Source organism: Podarcis cretensis, assembly GCF_951804945.1.
Source record: "Podarcis cretensis genome assembly, chromosome: 10".
Taxonomy (NCBI): Eukaryota; Metazoa; Chordata; class Lepidosauria; order Squamata; family Lacertidae; genus Podarcis; species Podarcis cretensis.
Window position 1 is genome coordinate 4,855,079 of NC_137179.1, and position 18,253 is coordinate 4,873,331.

General features: G+C 52.4%; 1 protein-coding gene across 2 annotated transcripts in view; it reads right to left on the minus strand.

Moving 5' to 3' along the window:
* The window catches only part of TNPO3 (transportin 3), a 47,298-nt gene that overhangs the window by 10,954 nt on the left and 18,091 nt on the right, over positions 1–18,253 (minus strand). Inside the window, exons 4-16 of one of the 2 annotated variants that reach the window (XM_079992334.1) lie at positions 17,140–17,296; positions 13,771–13,914; positions 12,604–12,779; positions 10,585–10,723; positions 9,680–9,826; positions 9,446–9,553; positions 8,419–8,510; positions 7,015–7,154; positions 4,889–5,080; positions 4,209–4,300; positions 3,309–3,385; positions 1,783–1,843; positions 727–867 (exon numbers count right to left, since the gene is read on the minus strand). In XM_079992334.1, coding sequence (XP_079848460.1) covers positions 727–867; positions 1,783–1,843; positions 3,309–3,385; positions 4,209–4,300; positions 4,889–5,080; positions 7,015–7,154; positions 8,419–8,510; positions 9,446–9,553; positions 9,680–9,826; positions 10,585–10,723; positions 12,604–12,779; positions 13,771–13,914; positions 17,140–17,296 — 1,666 coding nt within the window. Of the gene's footprint in view, positions 1–726; positions 868–1,758; positions 1,844–3,308; positions 3,386–4,208; positions 4,301–4,888; positions 5,081–7,014; positions 7,155–8,418; positions 8,511–9,445; positions 9,554–9,679; positions 9,827–10,584; positions 10,724–12,603; positions 12,780–13,770; positions 13,915–17,139; positions 17,297–18,253 lie in introns of both variants that reach the window. The other variant, XM_079992333.1, reaches the window with a different exon arrangement.

Sequence of the window (18,253 nt, forward strand, 5' to 3'; positions counted from 1 at the left end):
GCGGGATATAAATAAAATCATCATCATCAACCTGCCTATTCCTCCCATGGTTCACCCTCCCTACAACAACCCTGTGAGGTAGGTTAGGAGGCTGTGACTGACGCCCAGGTCACCTGGTGAGATTCCTGGCTGAGAGGGGATTCGAAAACTGATCTCCCAAGGTCCTAGTCTAACACTCTCACCACCCAACCCCACTGTCTTCCCAAAGTCCCTCTGCTATGGGGCAGGTCTGTAAATTAGGTAGGTAAATCGGGGGAAGAAAAATGATTTTTAAATGAATTGATTTTAGAATGCTGTTACTTTTATTGTTGTTAGCCACTCTGAGCCCGGCTTCGGCTGAGGAGTGCGGGATATACCGTATTTTTTGCTCTATAAGACTCACTTTTTCCCCTCCTAAAAAGTAAGGGGAAATGTGTTTGCGTCTTACGGAGCGAATGCAGGCTGCGCAGCTATCCCAGAAGCCAGAACAGCAAGAGGGATCGCTGCTTTCACTGCGCAGTGATCCCTCTTGTTGTTCTGGCTTCTGAGATTCAGAATATTTTTTCTCTTGTTTTCCTCCTCCAAAAACTAGGTGCGTCTTGTGGTCTGGTGCGTCTTATAGAGCGAAAAATACGGTAAATAAAAAATTGTTGTTATTATTCCTTTAGCGATTCCTGCACCGCAGCAGGTTGGTCTTCATGGCCCTCTGGGATCCCTTTCCGAGGCCATTGTTCTACGGGCGTTTACCTGGGTGACCAGAGGCTGCAGGAGGGCCGCTGAGCCTTTCCCCACGCAGCGGACAGCGAAGCGCAGGCACCGGCAGCAGCGCTCCACGATGCGGTTATCGGCACGATGCTTGTTCAGGGTCTCTGACAGGACTGGCCAGATCTGGGCGGAGGAAGGAGAGCGATTACGGAGGGTTTCTTTTACATCGGACGGGGGTGGCAGGCCTGGCCTCGTCTCCCTGGAAACCTAATCCCACTGGCAGCAGCCGGAGCGGCACATTCCACAAGGTCAGCACTAGCAGGGAGAAAGGGGCCAGGCCCCACTCTGCAAAATATTCAGGCCGCGGGACTTTGCTTATCTGGCCATCTGCGGAAGGACCAGGAGCGTGAAAGCCTGACCGGGGGGGATGATGTGGGGCCAGGGCCCCAGTGCTGCAAAGGGTGGGCCGCAGGGTCAAATGCGCACACAGAGCGCCGGGACAGCGCGATGGCAAAAGTCTGGGGCTGGGAATCCGTTCAGTCCCCAGTTTAAATATCACCATCGATTCATTAGGTAAAACCTTGTTTCCATGCCCCACCATCTGGGGAGAAAACTGACCTCCCCTTACAAGGGGTTGTTGTAAGGATTACAGAGGCAATGTACGTGAAGCATTAGGATTACAGAGGCAATGTACGTGAAACATTAGGACTACAGAGGTAATGTACGTGAAGCGTAAGGATTACAGAGATAACGTATGTGAATCCTGAAGAACATGATAAAAATATACATGGCATTATTATTACATACAGTCATCCACCCCTTACCATGGGGGGCACCACAGAACAGGGGAAATGAGTAAGTAAAGCCCTCGGCTACCTCCCAACCCCACCCCTTGGCGTTGCTCCATCCAGGGTGAGGAGGAGACAAGGTCAACTGGAATTCAAGCTCCACCTGTGCAATCACGGCTGAAGTGTGCCACAGAGGGCAAGCCCACATGGGTGACCCGGGCAAGTAAGCCAAGCCGCTTCACCAGTCGCCCTCTGGAGTGAGCAGGGGGGCTTCTTCTCCACCTACCTCCTGGATGACTTCTCCACCTACCTCCTGGATGACTTTTTGGCACGGGTGGGTCTGTCCATTTTCTACAATAGGATTGGTATGCCTGCGGGGAAAGAGACGGAGGGGTGGAATTCGTGGGTGAGCTGGGCTGGAGAGGCAGGTGCCAGCTGCTCTTCCACTGGCATGCTTAACGGGACAATTGCCCCGGGGAAGGAGGACTGCAAAGACACAGCCCCCTCCTTCCCAAAAAAGCAAAACAGCAGAGACCTGAGAGACGTGTGGCTGACATGTTGGCCCATCCTGAAACCTCAGGAGGTGGGGAAAGGGCCCCTTGCAGATCCAACCGCAATCTAAGGCAAGACCTTAGGGTGGAGTTGGACAGAATCAACTGCAGGAACCAAGTGCAGGGGAAGGAAAACACAACAATATTTGGATATGTGGAGAGCAGGAAGACCAACCACCTTAGGACAAAGGCTAAAAGCAGATTGCTGCTTCCCAATTCATGCTAACGGCAACAGATTTAAAGTCAGAGAAGCAAAAACAGAGCTGCAGAGTTGGGAGACAAGGCTGGATGAGGAGAGGCCCTTGTAGATTTAGCCAGCAGCACAGCAGAAGGAGAGAACGGGCTTTTTACACACCCGGCAAACTTCTCTCTGCTTTCCTAATAGTGTCCTTTCAACTGCTATGGCTTCTGCCAAACGATCCCAGGGACTGACATTTGGCAAACCCAGAATTCTCCCAGAGATCCCTATGTGGGGCCCTCTATTGCTCCCCATCCTGGTCCGGAAATAAATGGGTTCATGGGGGGAAAGGTAAAGGTAAAGGTACCCCTGACCGTCAGGTCCAGTCATGGACAACTCTGGGGTTGCGGCGCTCATCTTGCTTTACTGGCCGAGGGAGCCGGCATACAGCTTCCGGGTCATGTGGCCAGCATGACTAAGCCGCTTCTAGCGAACCAGAGCAGCGCACGGAAACGCTGTTTACCTTCCCGCTGGAGTGGTACCTATTTATCTACTTGCACTTTGACGTGCTTTCGAACGGCTAGGTGGGCAGGAGCTGGGACTGAACAATGGGAGCTCACCCCATCGCGGGGAATCGAACTGCCAACCTTACGATCGGCAAGTCCTAGGCTCTGTGGTTTTAGACTACAGCGCCACCCGCGTCCCTTTCAGGGGGAAAGGGAGCCCCTATTAAACTAGTTGAATTTCTGTTGTGCGGCTCTTCCCAAGGGAGCCTGGACAGAAGGATGAGAGAGGAGGAAAGTTGTGGGGGGGGGGGGGGGAAGGAGGGAGGAGGCAAGAACAGAGCAGAAGACCAAAGTAGGAGGCGGAGGAGCGTTATCTGGGACTCTCTCCCCCCCCCACACACACACACTGCCACAAATTCACCTCCCGACCACAGAATTTCAGCTCCATTGGTGCAGGAGTTGAGCGAGTGTCCGGGAGATCCTGATCGAAGACGTCCAGAGGAAGATGCACCCGCTGTTTCGGGTGAGCAGCCTGATGGTTATTGTCGCCCCCCAACCCCATGGGTAGGGGGAGAGACTCCGGTCCCCAAAAGCTTCTTACCTAAATATAACAGCAAGGCGATCTAGGGGCACAGTGGGGTCTGAGGAGAGGCCATTGCTCGGCTCCTGAGAGAGCAGCTGGGAAAAAGAGAAAACACACAAGACGGCTCAGGGAGGGACGCGGGACTCCCCTTCCTCAAGGAGGGTGGCCAAGAAAATGTTGCCTTGTTGCCGGCACTTGGGGAGGGGGTCTCCATGCTCAAGCCGCACGTTGGAAGACCACTGGTGGGCACCGAGAGTGCCAGCGACAGTCCCTGAGCCAACCCCTCACCCCGATTGTGCGGCTGATAATTTGACGCGCGACTTGGGGGATGGGAGCGACACACTTTATTAAATGGGGCTGGCGTTTCCAGAGGCAACCCAAGACGACCACCACTTCTATGGCTTAATTTGTTACCCAAACGTCATCAGCAGATCCAGCTTAAAATTCAGTTATTAAAAACCGTTGGGGAAAAACCGAACTATAGTCAAAAGGACAGGCAGGAGGTCCTGAAAACAAGGTATCTCAGGTGTTGAGGCTCAACGGACAGAGGTGCTTCTTCAGAGAATGTCAGAAACTGTATCATGAAGGCAACAGGCGCACCTCTGTGGGGATTCCCGCAGCTTATGGGGCTGCTACAGAGAAGGCCGCCTCCTAGGCCACACCGACCCCCAACTACCCAGAGGGCCCCCTTTGCTAATCCAAACAAACGAGAGGGTCTGTAGGGAAAGAGAGGGTCTTTTGGGACAAGGCTTACCCCCTTTGAGCAAAACAAGCAAAATGTGTGTTTTTTAAAAGCGCTTGCCTTTCTTCCAAATGGCGAGGGCTTGCTTCCAAGTCCTCCTTTACCAGTTTTTGTCCCAAAGCTCAGAAAACCCTCCCTCCCTGCAGGTAAAGCAGCCACACTCATACGGCCCGTACCTTTTTCAGTGCCATCACCTGAACGGCACAAAGTTCACTGAGACATGCCGAGATCTTCTCCAGCGGGAGCCTAGCCAGCACCAAGGCAGTCCCTGAAGAAGAAGGGGAGAGGCGGCCACTTCATAAACCAAACCAGCCCAGGGACCAAACAGCCTCAAACGGCTGAGCAGACAGCAGCCCTCTGGGGTCTCCCATTTCCCCCTGAGAACCAGTGTGACGTAGTGGCAAATGGGAAGGACTAGGATGGAGAGGGGAGAGCAAAGTTCAAACCCGGGACTAGGAGTGGGGAGATTGGTTTCCTGATTCCGGAAGGCCTGTAGCTCAGGGATAGTGAATTCCAACTTGCATGCTGCAAAGATTTAATCTCCAGGTTGGAGTGGAAGAGACCTTGGCCGGAAACCCTGGAGAGCAGCTGCTGGCCAGTGTGGACAACACTGAGGCGTACTCCGCACTTAGCAAAACACGGCCGTCGCACTCTGCTTGTAGAAGACAAGCATGTCAGCGAGGAGGCTACGCTGGGCCAGTATTCCTGACATGCTAGCTTTCCAGAGGCAAGGGCCCTTCAAAATATGCTGCTGCTGTAGGAGGACACCAGAGACGTGGTCCAGGGAAGCTCCCTCTCCTCGCCTGTGGGGCTGCCCCCCCCCCGCCGCTGCTGCTATCGCGGAAAGAGAACGTACCTTTCAGGAGCCCCACAGCTGCTTCGGGCGAGAGCATGAAGGAGTCCAGGGAACGAGCGATTTCCAGCAAGCCGCTGAAGTGCTGGGCCATGTGGTCCCGGCACACGGAGCAGATGTTGTGAATGGCTTTGGCTGCCACCGAAGCCAGGGACTTCTCGCAGAGGCCTTTCATCAGGTAGCCAAGCACAGGATCTGTTGCAGGGAGAGAGGACAGCAAAGGGAGAATGAATGAATCTTTTTCTTCTATTATTATTATTAGTAGTAGTAGTAGTATTAGTTCCACCCTACATCCAAAGGACATAGGGCGGTTCACAACACTGTAGGGCCTGCAAGACAGAGCTGTTCCACCTGGCCTTTGGTTTGGACTCAGTCTGACCCTTATGTTTCCCTCCCCTTACGGTTTTGATCTATGGGCTACTTTTAAAATGAGGCTGCATTTTAAATTGCATTTTAACCTGTATTCAAATTGGGGGTTTTTTCCTATTATGTTTTTACTGTAATTTTACTGGTGTTAGCTGCCCTGAGCCCGGCTCTGGCTGGGGAGGGCAGGGTATAAATAAAATTTATTATTATTATTATTATTATTATTATTATTATTATTATTAAAATACAAAATGAGAACGCAAAATGCATAATAAAACAAAAACAAACTGATAACACTCCCCCCACCAACATACCAACTGCGTCCAGGGCACCTGTCTACCAGCTCCATCTGGTACGCAGGCTGAGACCCTACCTGCCCGCGGACTGTCTCGCCAGAGTGGTGCATGCTCTAGTTATCTCCCGCTTGGACTACTGCCATGTGCTCTACGTGAGGCTACCTTTGAAGGTGACCCAGAAACATCAACTACCATATTTTTCGCTGTATTTCCCCCCCCCCCCTCCTAAAAAGTAAGGGGAAATGTGTGCGCATCTTATGGAGCGAATGCAGGCGGGAGGCTCTGCTCAGCGCTCCCTTTAAAGAGCCGCGTGGAGCGTGTGTGCGGCTCTTGGGGGCTTTTCCCCGAGGAGGGAGAAGGGCTGCACCCATACTCCACGCGCTCTTTAAAGGGAGCACGGCTCTTGGGGGAGCCTTAGCTGCGCGCAGTGGTGTAGCGTGGGGGTGCAGGGGGGCCGGCCGCACCGGGCGCAACATCTGGAGGGGCGCGCTCGCCACCTCTGGAGTCGCCGAAGAGCCTCGGGCGCAGGCTGTAGCAGAGCCCCATGTCTCGCGGAACCGACGAGCTGTGTGCGCGTCCGGGCTGAAGGCGTCTGGCAGGCAGCAGCTCTCAGCGCTCGCCGCGGAAGACACGCCAGGCAGCCCCTCCTCACAACCCCGCCGCCGCTGCTGCTGCTGCAGCTGCTGGGCCATGTTGCATTTTCCTCGCCTCTCTGCCCTCCTCCTCCTCCAGGCAAGCGGCGTCGTTTGGGCGGCAGCGCCAGCAGCAACTCACCTCAGATCACCTGACACGGACCCGCCGCCGCCGCCGTGGCTACCTTACCGTAAATACCCCAGCCCAGGCAGCAGCAAGAAGAAGCTGGCAGCGGTGGCAGGTTAGGGGTTAGGGGCGCAAATTACTTGCCTTGTCCCGGGTTAGGGGGCGCAAATTACTTGCCTTGCCCCGGGTTAGGGGGCGCAAATTACTTGCCTTGCCCCGGGTGCTGACAACGCACGCTACGCCGCTGGCTGCGCGCAGCCTTTCCCGGGCAGGGGATGAAGGCTCCCCTTACCCGGGAAAGGCTGTGCACGGCCAAGCAAGAAGCCAAGACAGCCCACGGGATCGGGAGAGGCTGTGTGCGGCTATCCTATAAGCCAGGACAGCAAGCGGGATCACTGCACAGCAATCCTGCTTGCTGTCCTGGCTTATGGGATTCAGAATCCCCCCCCCCCGTTTTCCTCTTCCCAAAACTAGGTGCGTCTTATGGTCTGGTGCGTCTTATAGAGTGAAAAATACGGTGATTCAGAATGCGGCAGCCAGACTGGTGACTGGGAGCGGCCGCCAAGACCATATAACACCGGTCCTAAAATACCTACATTGGCTCCCAGTACGTTTCCGAGCACAATTCAAAATGTCTCTACCCCCATCGTCCAGCCCTGATGCTGAGGCCCAGCTCTGAGGGCCTTCTGGCGGCTCCCTCGCACTCACCAAGGAAATGGGGGTTCCTGTCCACAACTTCGCTCATTTCGCCAACCAGCTCGATGCTAGTGTAGCGGACGGCCGTGTGCACCGATTCAGGCAGGCGTACCACCCCTTCCAGCACCTCCACCAGCGTTGGGTTGTTCTCCCTGAGGGCAGGAAACGGCAATTACTCCACAGCAACAACAAAAACAAAGTTCTGCAAGCAGCTAGCCCATAACGGGGCCTGGGCGGAGAGCCTCGCTTTCGCAAAGAGGGCAAAAAGTGCCTGCAGAAAGAAAGGTTTCACTTCTCTAGTCTTCGCCGCGGAGAGTGCAGTGAATTGGTTTGTGCCAACCTGAACTTTTTCTAACCACTTCCACTTTAAAGAAGAATGGGAGCTTTTTACAAACTATTTAAAAAGACAACAAAATGAACTGGACTCCTTGGGAGGTTTTGAATACAGTGGTACCTCTGGATGCGAACAGCATCCATTCCGGAGCCCCAGAAGCATCCAGAAGCAAACAAAAACCCGAATCTGCACATCTGCGCGTGTCACGATTCGCTGCTTCTGCGCATGACGTCATTTTGACCATCTGCGCATGCGTGAGCGGCGAAACCCGGAAGTAACACGCACCATTACTTCCGGGTCGCCGCAGCGCGCAACCCAAAAATACTTCAACCCGAAGCTACTTCAACCCAATGTATGACTGTAAACATACACAGATTTATTGAGGGTTAATATAGTGGATAGATAATTTAAGGTTGTATACAATTTTACAATATGCAGGGAACAATAAAAAAAGGTAAAGGTACCCCTGCCCGTACGGGCCAGTCTTGACAGACTCTGGGGTTGTGCGCCCATCTCACTCAAGAGGCCGGGGGCCAGCGCTGTCCGGAGACACTTCCGGGTCACGTGGCCAGCGTGACATCGCTGCTCTGGCCAGAGCCAGAGCCAGAGCCAGAGCGCGAGCCAGAGCCGCACACGGAAACGCCGTTTACCTTCCCGCTGGTAAGCGGTCCCTATTTATCTACTTGCACCCGGAGGTGCTTTCGAACTGCTAGGTTGGCAGGCGCTGGGAGCGAGCAGCGGGAGCGCACCCCGCCGCAGGGATTCGAACCGCCGACCTTTCGATCGGCAAGTCCTAGGCGCTGAGGCTAGGAGTTGAGAAATCAGAGGGAGGAGCCGAGGGAAGCCTTGGGGAGGGGGGAAATAATGAAGATGATTTGTTTTGATAATTTGTTATGTTGATATTGTTAATAAAAATGTTTTTTTAAAAAAAACCTGAACTTTTCCTATGGTTTATTACAGTAGATCACGTTATGAGTTTGACCCAAAGGCCACTGGCTGGTGACTTGGATATACACACAAATGCTAAAATGAATTTATGGTCCCTGGTCCACCCCCTCCAGGACGGTGCTGGCGGTACTCACTGGTCAACGCTCTTGGCTATCGAGGCCATGATGAAGAGAACAGCTTCCGTTACTTCCCACGGAGGGTTGCCCTCTTTCAGGGTAGCATACAGCTGCGAAGAAGGAAAAAACACAAGAATTAAGTATTCAGGGACACAAGCCTTTTCGTGGATGCACCTTAGCCGTAAAGTCACTGTTAGGATGGACTTTCCGGCCAGTTCGAAAGAGGAGCAGATCGAGGGTTTTGGACCTCAAGGGCAGAAAAGAATTCATGCAGTCAAAGTGGATGCGTGACTGTGGAAAACAGAAGGGTAAATGGCTTTTAAGAGGGCCCCAGGGACCAACATAAGGCATGTCAGTGAAAGTGGGTTGTACTTTGTAAAAAAAAAATATTTAGCAGGATGTATATGCTGCTCAATCGAAATAATCTCCTTTAGCCATTGGTTCCCAAACCTTTTATCTCATGGGTCACTTGGGAATCGCTAACTGTCTTGGCAAACCACTTAATAATTTTTCTGCCACTGTAGCAATTGTAATGTGCTGTGTAGTGTGGTTTTGTATTTTTACACACACCATGAACCCCTGAACGAAGCTCAGAGACCACTGGTGGTCTGCAGATCAGAGTTGGGGAACCCCTGCACAATGAAATTTACATCAAACACTATAAAGCAGTCACTGAAAATGGCAATAAAGGCAGGCTTGAAACAGAGTGGAAATCATTAAAATTATGAAATAAATCACATTGGGTCGGAATCCACTACAGAGTTGTATTAGCTCAGCAAAAGGACTCCTGCCCCCTTCTTCCTCAAATCTGCTCTGGAGGACTGGGAGAACCCCACAGACCAGCAACCATGGAACGATCACCTTAGTGCTACGTTGAATTCCACCCTTTAAAAATAAATAACAAGCTTTACAAAAGCAGGAATTAACGTGCGGACATGCACTGGGAAGAGAAGCCCTTTCAACTCCTCCGCCCAAAACACCCTCAAAAGCCAGGAGACGCCAGCGGCATTTCGGACCACACCAGACCGACCTGTTCCCCTCTCACCTGGGCAAAACACTCCACAGAGCCAACCAGGAAGATCAAGTCTTTCACGAGGTCTGACACTCTCATCCGGAACTCTCCAAAGTCGTCCGTCTCCTCGGGGATTCCTTCCTAGCAGAGGAAAACAAAGGAGGGGAGGGAGGGAGCGTAAATAACTACCAGCAGCTCCACTCCTGTGGGTCAAGTACAAAGGAGGCGCAGGGGTGTTTGGGGGCCAGGAAGGAGAGGCGGACGTACGTGGTCCGGATCCAGCTGGCAGTGCCGAGCCAGGGCGTGAAGGAGCCTCTGGATGTAGGCCTTGAAGATGCTGTGGATGACAACGTCCTCCGTCTTGTACAGGTGCTCCCCCAGCCGGTACCAGAAGTTGAAGGAAATCTCCACCACCTGTCATGGGCAGGAGACCCATTTATTTATTATTTATTTTCTAGCATTTTTTTTTTTTAAAAAAACCCTTTTCTTTAAATTTATCATCATCATACCCCCAGCCACTCTGGGCAGCTCAAAGCATATAGAAAAACAAAGTAAAATATCAAACATTGAAAACTTCCAGATACAGAGCTGCCTTCAGATGTCTTCTAAAGGTTATGTAGTTCTTTATCTCCTTGACGTCTGAAGGTGCCATGACTGGAGATGGTCCTCTTGCCTGGTTCCCTGTAATGTCGCTTCTTGCAGGGAGGGAACCACCAGAAGGCCCTTGGAGCCGGACCTCATTTGTTTGTTTGTTTTAGTATGGGGTGAGCTCCCATTGTTCAGTCCCAGCTCCTGCCCACCTAGCAGTTTGAAAGCACGTCAAAGTGCAAGTAGATAAATAGGTACCACTCCGTGTGCTGCTCTGGTTTGCCAGAAGCGGCTTAGTCATGCTGGCCACATGACCCAGAAGCTGTACACCGGCTCCCTCAGCCAGTAAAGCGAGATGAGCGCCGCAACCCCAGAGTCGTACGCGATTGGACCTAATGGTCAGGGGTCCCTTTACCTTTTCCATACCAATATCAGAAGACCCTTTTAAACTCTCCCTCCCTCTCTCTCTCTGTGCAATACAGCATTACCCAGGCATTACCGTTGCCTGAATGGCCCGCCCTGCAGGTGCCTCCACCATGCCAACAACCCGGAAATTGAAGGGGCGGGAGGGGCAGCCTTCCTACCTCGTACTGCGGGTGACCCGCACATATCAAGAGCAGTTCTATTGTCCGCAGGTCCCCCAGGCCTTGGCCTGGGGTGCAGACAATCTTATCCAGAAAGGTCTCGCAGAGTTCCGTGAAGATCCGGCAGTAATTGAGAACTCTGAAGGGGGGAAAATGAGGGGTAAGCAGTGCTCCAAGTCAGCAAGTCACAGCCTTTGCCATGGAAATGCCCATCTCAGCAGTGGCGTAGCGTGGGGGGTGCAGGGGGGGGCCGGCCGCACCGGGCGCAACATCTAGGGGGGGGCGTGCTCGCCGCCTCCGGAGTCGCCGAAGAGCCTTGGGCGCAGGCTGTAGCAGAGGCCCATGTCTCGCGGAACCGACAAGCTGTGCACGCGTCCAGGCTGAAGGCGTCCGGCAGGCAGCGGCTCTCAGCGGTCCCCGCGCGTCAGGGCCACGGAGGGCAGCCCCTCCTCACAGCCCTGCTGCAGCTGCTGGGCCATGTTGCATTTTCCTCGCCTCTCTGCCCTCCTCCTCCGGGCAAGCGGCGTCGTTTGGGCGGCAGCGGCAACTCGCCTCAGAACACCTGACACGGATCCACCACCGCCGCCGTGGCTACCTTACCGTAAATACCCCAGCCCAGGCAGCAGCAAGAAGAAGCTGGCAGCGGCGGCAGGTTAGGGGCGCAAATTACTTGCCTTGCCCTGGGTTAGGGGGCGCAAATTACTTGCCTTGCCCCAGGTGCTGACAACCCACGCTACACCACTGCATCTCAGGCAGGAAGGGCAACAGGGCAACGTCATTCATTTCCCCCCTCCCCATATTTACCACTGTCTCCTGCTCCCACATCTGCGCTGGCTGCCACAGCCCCCCACCTGCCCAATGGGAAGAGGAACAAGCTCTGAAGGAGAGCCCCTGGTCTGAATGAAGCCTTTGGCAACTCCAATTTAGAGGAAAGGCGGGTAAGAGGTGCCACGTTAGAAGTTTATAAACTTAAGCATGGCACAGAGGAAGCGGATAGAGAAAAGGTTTTGTCCCTCTCTCCGAATTCAGGACAGATAAAAAGAAGTAGTTCTTCACATAGCGCATAGTTACAGCTTGAGAGTGTTAAATATCTAGACAGACACTAGAATGATGTAGTTTTTAAAAAGCCAGAGTTAGAGATGGGAAGGCCGGGGAAAGGGGGGAATTGGGGGGGGACTGGAAACCAAGTTTTTTTCTGTTTTTTTCCAAATGACCTTGGAAAAAACCTGTCCCCCCCCCCCATTTTTCTGGTTTTTCCCATCTCTAGCCAGAGCGTACATTTCTTAACAGGAATAATAATAATTTATTATTTATACCCCACCAATCCGTCTGGGTTTCCCCAGCCACTCTGGGTGGCTTCCAGCAGAATATTAAAATACAATGATTCCTCCAGTATTAAAAGCTTCCCCTAAACAGGGCTGCCTTCAGATGTCCTCTAAAAGTCCAACAGTTGTTTATTTCTTTGACTTCTGATTGGAGGGCGTTCCACAGGGCGGGGGCTGCCACCGAGAAGGCCCTCTGCCTGTTTCCCTGTAACTTCGCTGACAGTGCAGAGGCAGAGTGCCCTTTCCAGGGTGGGAATTGTTGCTTGAAACTTTACTCAGGATCCTAGGACACATACAACTAGTTCTATATGCCCAGGGGGGATTTGGGCTTGCGTTAATAAATAAGGATGATTGAAAGGCTTTTAAAAAAAAAACACCCCTCATGAATTAGTTAAGGGCAGTGTATAAATTAAAACCGCAGCCTGCTTTTGAAAGAGAACTTTCAGAAGCAGGCAGTGGAGAGCAGGAGAGGACAGAGCAGGTGTGCTGTTCAAAGTCCCAAATCCAAATGAGAACACTTCTTTGGGTTGCTAAAATCTGTGTGTGTGTGTGTGCGCGCGCGTGCATGTTTAAAACACGATACAACTGAAAACTGGAAGCAGAAATCCAGCACAGATCTGCCTTTGATCTTTCCTCTCCTGAACCTGCCGTGCACAGACCACTCTCCCCGCAAACGGTTCCTCTGGCAACTCACTTGTCCAAATCCTCGCGAGCCACAGCCATGTGGTAGGCTGCCTCGAGCGTCAGCACCCCCTGGAAGAGCTGCAGGGCCAGGGGCAGGTTGGTCTCCACGTTCTCAATGGCGTAGAGCGCGGAGCAGACGCAGTCGGAGGCCGCTTCGTGCAGGTTCGTCGACGTCTTGTCCTGTTGCTGAAAGGCACAGGGGAGGGGGAACTGGGCTTAATCCTCCGCTGCGGGGATCTCATCCAGACCGTGCCCACCACCCCACCCCAGCACAAATACAGAGAGAGACGGGTTTAGGTTATGCACACTTTCCTTCCACGAAGACTCCTGTGTAACATCTGCGTAGCCAACGAACAGATATACGGAACGCAGAAATGACCCGAGACCACCTGCTCAAACAGGGGTCCAAAAAGCAAGAATGCAAAAAGGGTAGAGGGCAGCATCAGACGACAACCAAGGAACAAGTAAAGAGAGGCAAATGTGGTCCAGGATACAGAGGGTGGAAGATGCAAGTCTTGGGCGGAAAGGAAAAGGACTGATAGATCCAAGAAAAGTGGTGGAACTCTTTCAAAAACAGCCTTCGGCCAACCCAGGGCCTGTTTTGGACTGCAAAGTCGATCAGCCCCAGCAAGCACGGTTCTTTATTATAAAAGCACCCCCACCCCTTAAAGAAGATTCCCCCCGACCCCCACTTCTGCATCAAACGGGCAGAGACCATGGGCTGGAGGAGGAGGGGGAGGAGAACGCTGCTTTTTCCAGCAGACGTGGTTTGACTGCAGGAGGCACTGCAAGCTCTTTTCTGCAGCGCAAATGCTCTGGTGGGCAGGCGGCCCCCACCTCCCAGTAGAGGGTGGGACTAGATAGCCTTTGGGTTCTTTCCAGCTTTTTGATTCCACTGCAGAGGGAGCCCCCTCCTGTTCTGTGAACACGCAGTAAGCTGCAGGCAGGCACAGAAACAGAGAAAGAGAGCGCTATGCACACATCAGGACATTTCAGTGGCTGGCTATATCCTAGCGTAAGACTGGGCCGCTCTCCCTTCAAGAGCTGCCCAGATGAGGCCTTTACAGCAACCAAGGCTGCACTTAAGGCCTCCCCGATGCCATTGTTCCCTGACATGCTGCCCGGCCCCTGAGCCAGGCTGCCCTCTGCGAGAGACGAGGGACCCCGGAAAACTCACCAGAACCTCAAAGAGCAGCGACAGCAGCTTGCTGTTGGCCATGAAGGTGCTGTCGAGGACGCCCAGGTTGAACCAGCTGCCCAGGCAGCGGAAGATCTTAATGAGCATCTTCTCGTCGTTGCCAGCCTTCTCCACGCAGGTCATCTGCAGGGAAGAAAGGGAAATTGGGAGAGGGAGCTAGGGAGACCTCACAACGGTATTGATGGAGGAGCTCAGCACATCCCCAATGATGCAATCTGCACATGTCTGTGTGCCTGCAATCTGCAGCTCACATGCAGGTGCCCTTCAGCTGTTTTGCAGTAGGGAAACTGTGCTGGCTGATGGCAGCTGCATGCCAAAAGGGGCCTTATGGTCTGTGTGTGTGGTTTGGGAGCTGCACGGTCAGGGGGAAAACAATGCTGTCCAGGGTTGTAAAGACTGCAGAGAGAATAATTGGGTGCACTCTTCCCACCTTGGATCAAATCTACGCTTCCAGGTGCCATAAGAAAGCTGCAGAGATAGTGCAGGATAGTGCGCACCCCGGAAATTATCTCTTTCAGCTTCTGCCTTCTGGAAGAAGGTCCAGGGTTATAAAGGCCAGGACTAGCCGCCTGAGAAACAGTTTCTACGCAAATGCAATTCTGGTTCTAAACGCAGCATAAGGGATCTCTATAGTATGTTGTTGTTGTTGTTTAGTCGTTTAGTCGTGTCCGACTCTTCGTGACCCCATGGACCAGAGAACGCCAGGCACTCCTGTCCTCCTCTATAGTATAGTGTATTTTAAAATGGGGTTTCAGAGTTTTTAGGGGGGTTTGAGTGTTTTATGTACTTTTTCAATTTCATTGTTCGGCATGGGACAACGACAATAAAGATATCATATATCATGCATTGTAGAAGGCTGTTCTTTGCCAGCGCTTGCCCCTCCCTGGGCAGCCTTCCGAGAAGGCGGGGGGGGGGTCCTGAATTCTGTCTAACGTAACATCTCTCAAGGTTGCCAGCCCCTATTTCAGTGACGGCCGAGACAGAAAAGCAGCCAAGGTCTGAAGTGGGATTCACAGAGGGAACCCAGGGAATGCAGGAAGGACCCAAACAGGAAGTAGATTGTGCCAGGAGACAGTCGGTCAGTGCGCAAGTTATTCCAGCTCAGCCCGAGTGACTCAAAAGTGGAGCCTCAGCAAAATCAGGCAGAGAGGCTGAGAGAGACCATGCTGGCCACAGCAGCTTTGCTGTCTTAGTCAAACACTGAGCCTGGATCACGGCAGGGCGCCAAGGGAAGGGGGGGGGAATCCCCTCCATTTTAAACTGGGGCTGCCCAGCAAAGTCCTGCCACACCCTGCCCTCATCCCGTTTGTCCTCAAAGCTCATCCTCTTTTTGAAAAAAGCTGCCACTATTTCAATGCGGGCTGAAAGCCGTCACCTGCTTAATCGACGAGCAGAATCAACCAAAACTTTAGATGAAGAAATAAGACAAAAGAGAAAAGCTGCAATGCCCCGGTTAACTGACTGAGTAATGTTTAGTTAATTGACCTGAAGAGTAGCATCCAGGCTGCGATTCTCCAGGATATTCTAGCACCAAAATAAATAAAACTTTAAACTTGGCCAACGTGCTGGTTCTGGCTGGGAGATCAAAAAGCAATGGTCATGGCAGTTACGGGTTGTAGAAAAAGTTACAGAGTGTGACAAACAACTTAAAGGTAAAGGTAAAGGTACCCCTGCCCGTACGGGCCAGTCTTGACAGACTCTGGGGTTGTGCGCCCATCTCACTTAAGAGGACCGGGGCCAGCGCTGTCCGGAGACACTTCCGGGTCACGTGGCCAGCGTGACATCGCTGCTCTGGCGAGCCAGAGCCGCACACGGAAACGCCGTTTACCTTCCCGCTGGTAAGCGGTCCCTATTTATCTACTTGCACCCGGAGGTGCTTTCGAACTGCTAGGTTGGCAGGCGCTGGGACCGAGCAGCGGGAGCGCACCCCGCCGCAGGGATTTGAACCGCCAACCTTTCGATCGGCAAGTCCTAGGCGCTGAGGCTTTAACCCACAGCGCCACCTGCGTCCCGACAAACAACTTAAGAGGGGTTAAATCTAAAATGTGACTTTAAGTCACTTGGTCTCCGCTTCTTGAGAAGACAGGGGGCAATCCTCCCGCCCCCCCCCCCCCGATCTCCCCATTGTGGACAGACATCACAACCTGAACGGTTCTGGTTCTTATTTTAAAACCTATAAATTATCTTCATATTGCTGCCTGTGTATTTTCTTCATGACTGTTTGGATTTTGTCCTTTTTCTGTGCATCCACTAGCACCACTGGAGCTAGGTTCCTAGCTAAGTTATGTCTTACGTGCCTGGGCGACAAGAAGTTCAGAAGTTTTTATGCACAGATTGGATATGGCCTAAGACCCTCGTACCTACGGGACCGCCTCTCCCGGTATGCCCCAGGGAGGACCTTAAGGTCCATAAATAGCAACATCCTAGAGGTCCCGAACCTCTAAGGAAGTTAGATTAGCCTCAACCAGAGCCAGGGCCCTTTCAGCACTGGCCCTGGCTTGGTGGAACGCTCTGCCTCATGAGACCAGGGCCCTGCAGGATCTGATTTCTTTCCACAGGGCCTGTTAAGACAGAGTTGTTCCGCCCAGCCTTTGGCTTGGAATCAACTTGATCCCCTCCCCCTCTTTCCTTTTTCCTTTCTCCTTCTGTGATGGAACTCCTATTTGGGGACTTCCTTGGCTTTTTTCTGGCCCACGTAGGACCAGTCTGGATAGTTAACCTTGGTGAAGATTTGATGTTTTCATCCCCAAAAAGCTTTTGATTTGAGTTTCTACTGAAATGAGGCTGCATTTTAATGTTGTACTTAATCTTGTTTTTCAGTTGTATTTTAATCAATTGTTTTTATACCTGGTGTTAGCCGCCCTGAGCCCGGTCTTGGCTGGGGAGGGTGGGGTATAAATAAATTATTATTATTATTATTATTATTATTATTATTATTATTATTATTAACCCGTCATGAATGCTTTAGTTGAGATTCCTGCACTGCAGGGGACTGGACTAGATGATCCTTGGAGTTCCTTCCAACTCTACAATTCTATGTAATTTTTGCTAAGCTGAAAAATCTCAATAGATTAAAAAAGGAAAGCAATAGGTTCCCCACCCATTTCTTTGCAGGCAGCCTATGGGATATCAGGCCCTAGACACAGACACACCCTAGGAGCATGAAACTTTAAGTTCAGTCATCCAGGGAGGTAGACTAGGCTGAGATAGACTGGGAGGCTCAAAGTCACCCACTGAACTCCAGGGCTAAGTGGGGATCTGAACCCCGACCTTCCCATCTCCATGTCGAGTTCTCCAGCCACTCCACCCAATCGGCTCCCAGGCTCTCCCTCTTTCCTGGCTGCTTACCAGCAGAGAGACCACCGTGCTGGAGTAGTAAGCCAAGTCTTCGATGATCTCAGTGCGGCGGTTGGCTCCGATACGCAGGGACCGGCTGTGGACCTCCTCCGGTAGCACGGTCAGGATCTCCAGTAGGAAGGGCAGCGAGGTCACGTCATTGTTGTACCTGGGGTTCCAGGGCGAGGGAGGGGGGGCGTTGGGGGAAAGGAAGGGAGGAGAAACGTGAGGCAGCAGTGAAAGGGGACTGCTAGGGGCACCCCCCCCCCCCAGCAATAGGGTCTCCCAAGTTCTTGACCCCGATTCCAGAGGGCGGCTGTCCTAGCTGGGCAAAAGAGCCTGGGCGATTGCCTAAGAACTACTAATGCTATGCAGGTTTGGACTTGATCGGTCGCAATCCTGGAAGTCCCATGCAAGAGCAGGGTGAAGTATGATAAACATGTTTTCGTGCTTTAAAACACACACACACACACACACACACAAATTTGCACCCTTACCTCCGTGGCAAGTAACCTAGCTGCAATTGTTCAGGTTACTCTCCCCCCCACACACACACACTCTTAATCTATCTGGCGTTATGGTTTTGTCTTCCAAGGAAATTGAGAATACTGCTTCTCAGCTCTGAAAGCATTTGGACTGTTTATCGCAGCTGTAAAGGGATGCGGGTGGCGCTGTGGGTTAAACCACAGAGCCTAGGGCTTGCCGATCAGAAGGTCGGCGGTTCAAATCTCCGTGCCGGAGTGAGCTCCCGTTGCTCGGTCCCTGCTCCTGCCAACCTAGCAGTTTGAAAGCACATCAAAGTGCAAGCAGATAAATAGGTACCGCTCCGGCGGGAGGATATACGGCGTTTCCGTGCGCTGCTCTGGTTCGCCAGAAGCGGCTTAGTCATGCTGGCCACATGACCCAGAAGCTGTATGCCGGCTCCCTCAGCCAATAAAGCGAGATGAGCGCCGCAACCCCAGAGAAGGCCACAACTGGACCTAATGGTCAGGGGTCCCTTTACCTATGGCAGCTGTAACCTATATTCCCATTCGGTCAAGCCAGTTTCTGCATAGACAACAGGCTGGCTTAAGAATATGGTTTAAGAGTAAGTGAAGATGTTGAAAAGGAAGTCAGAAATACTGCT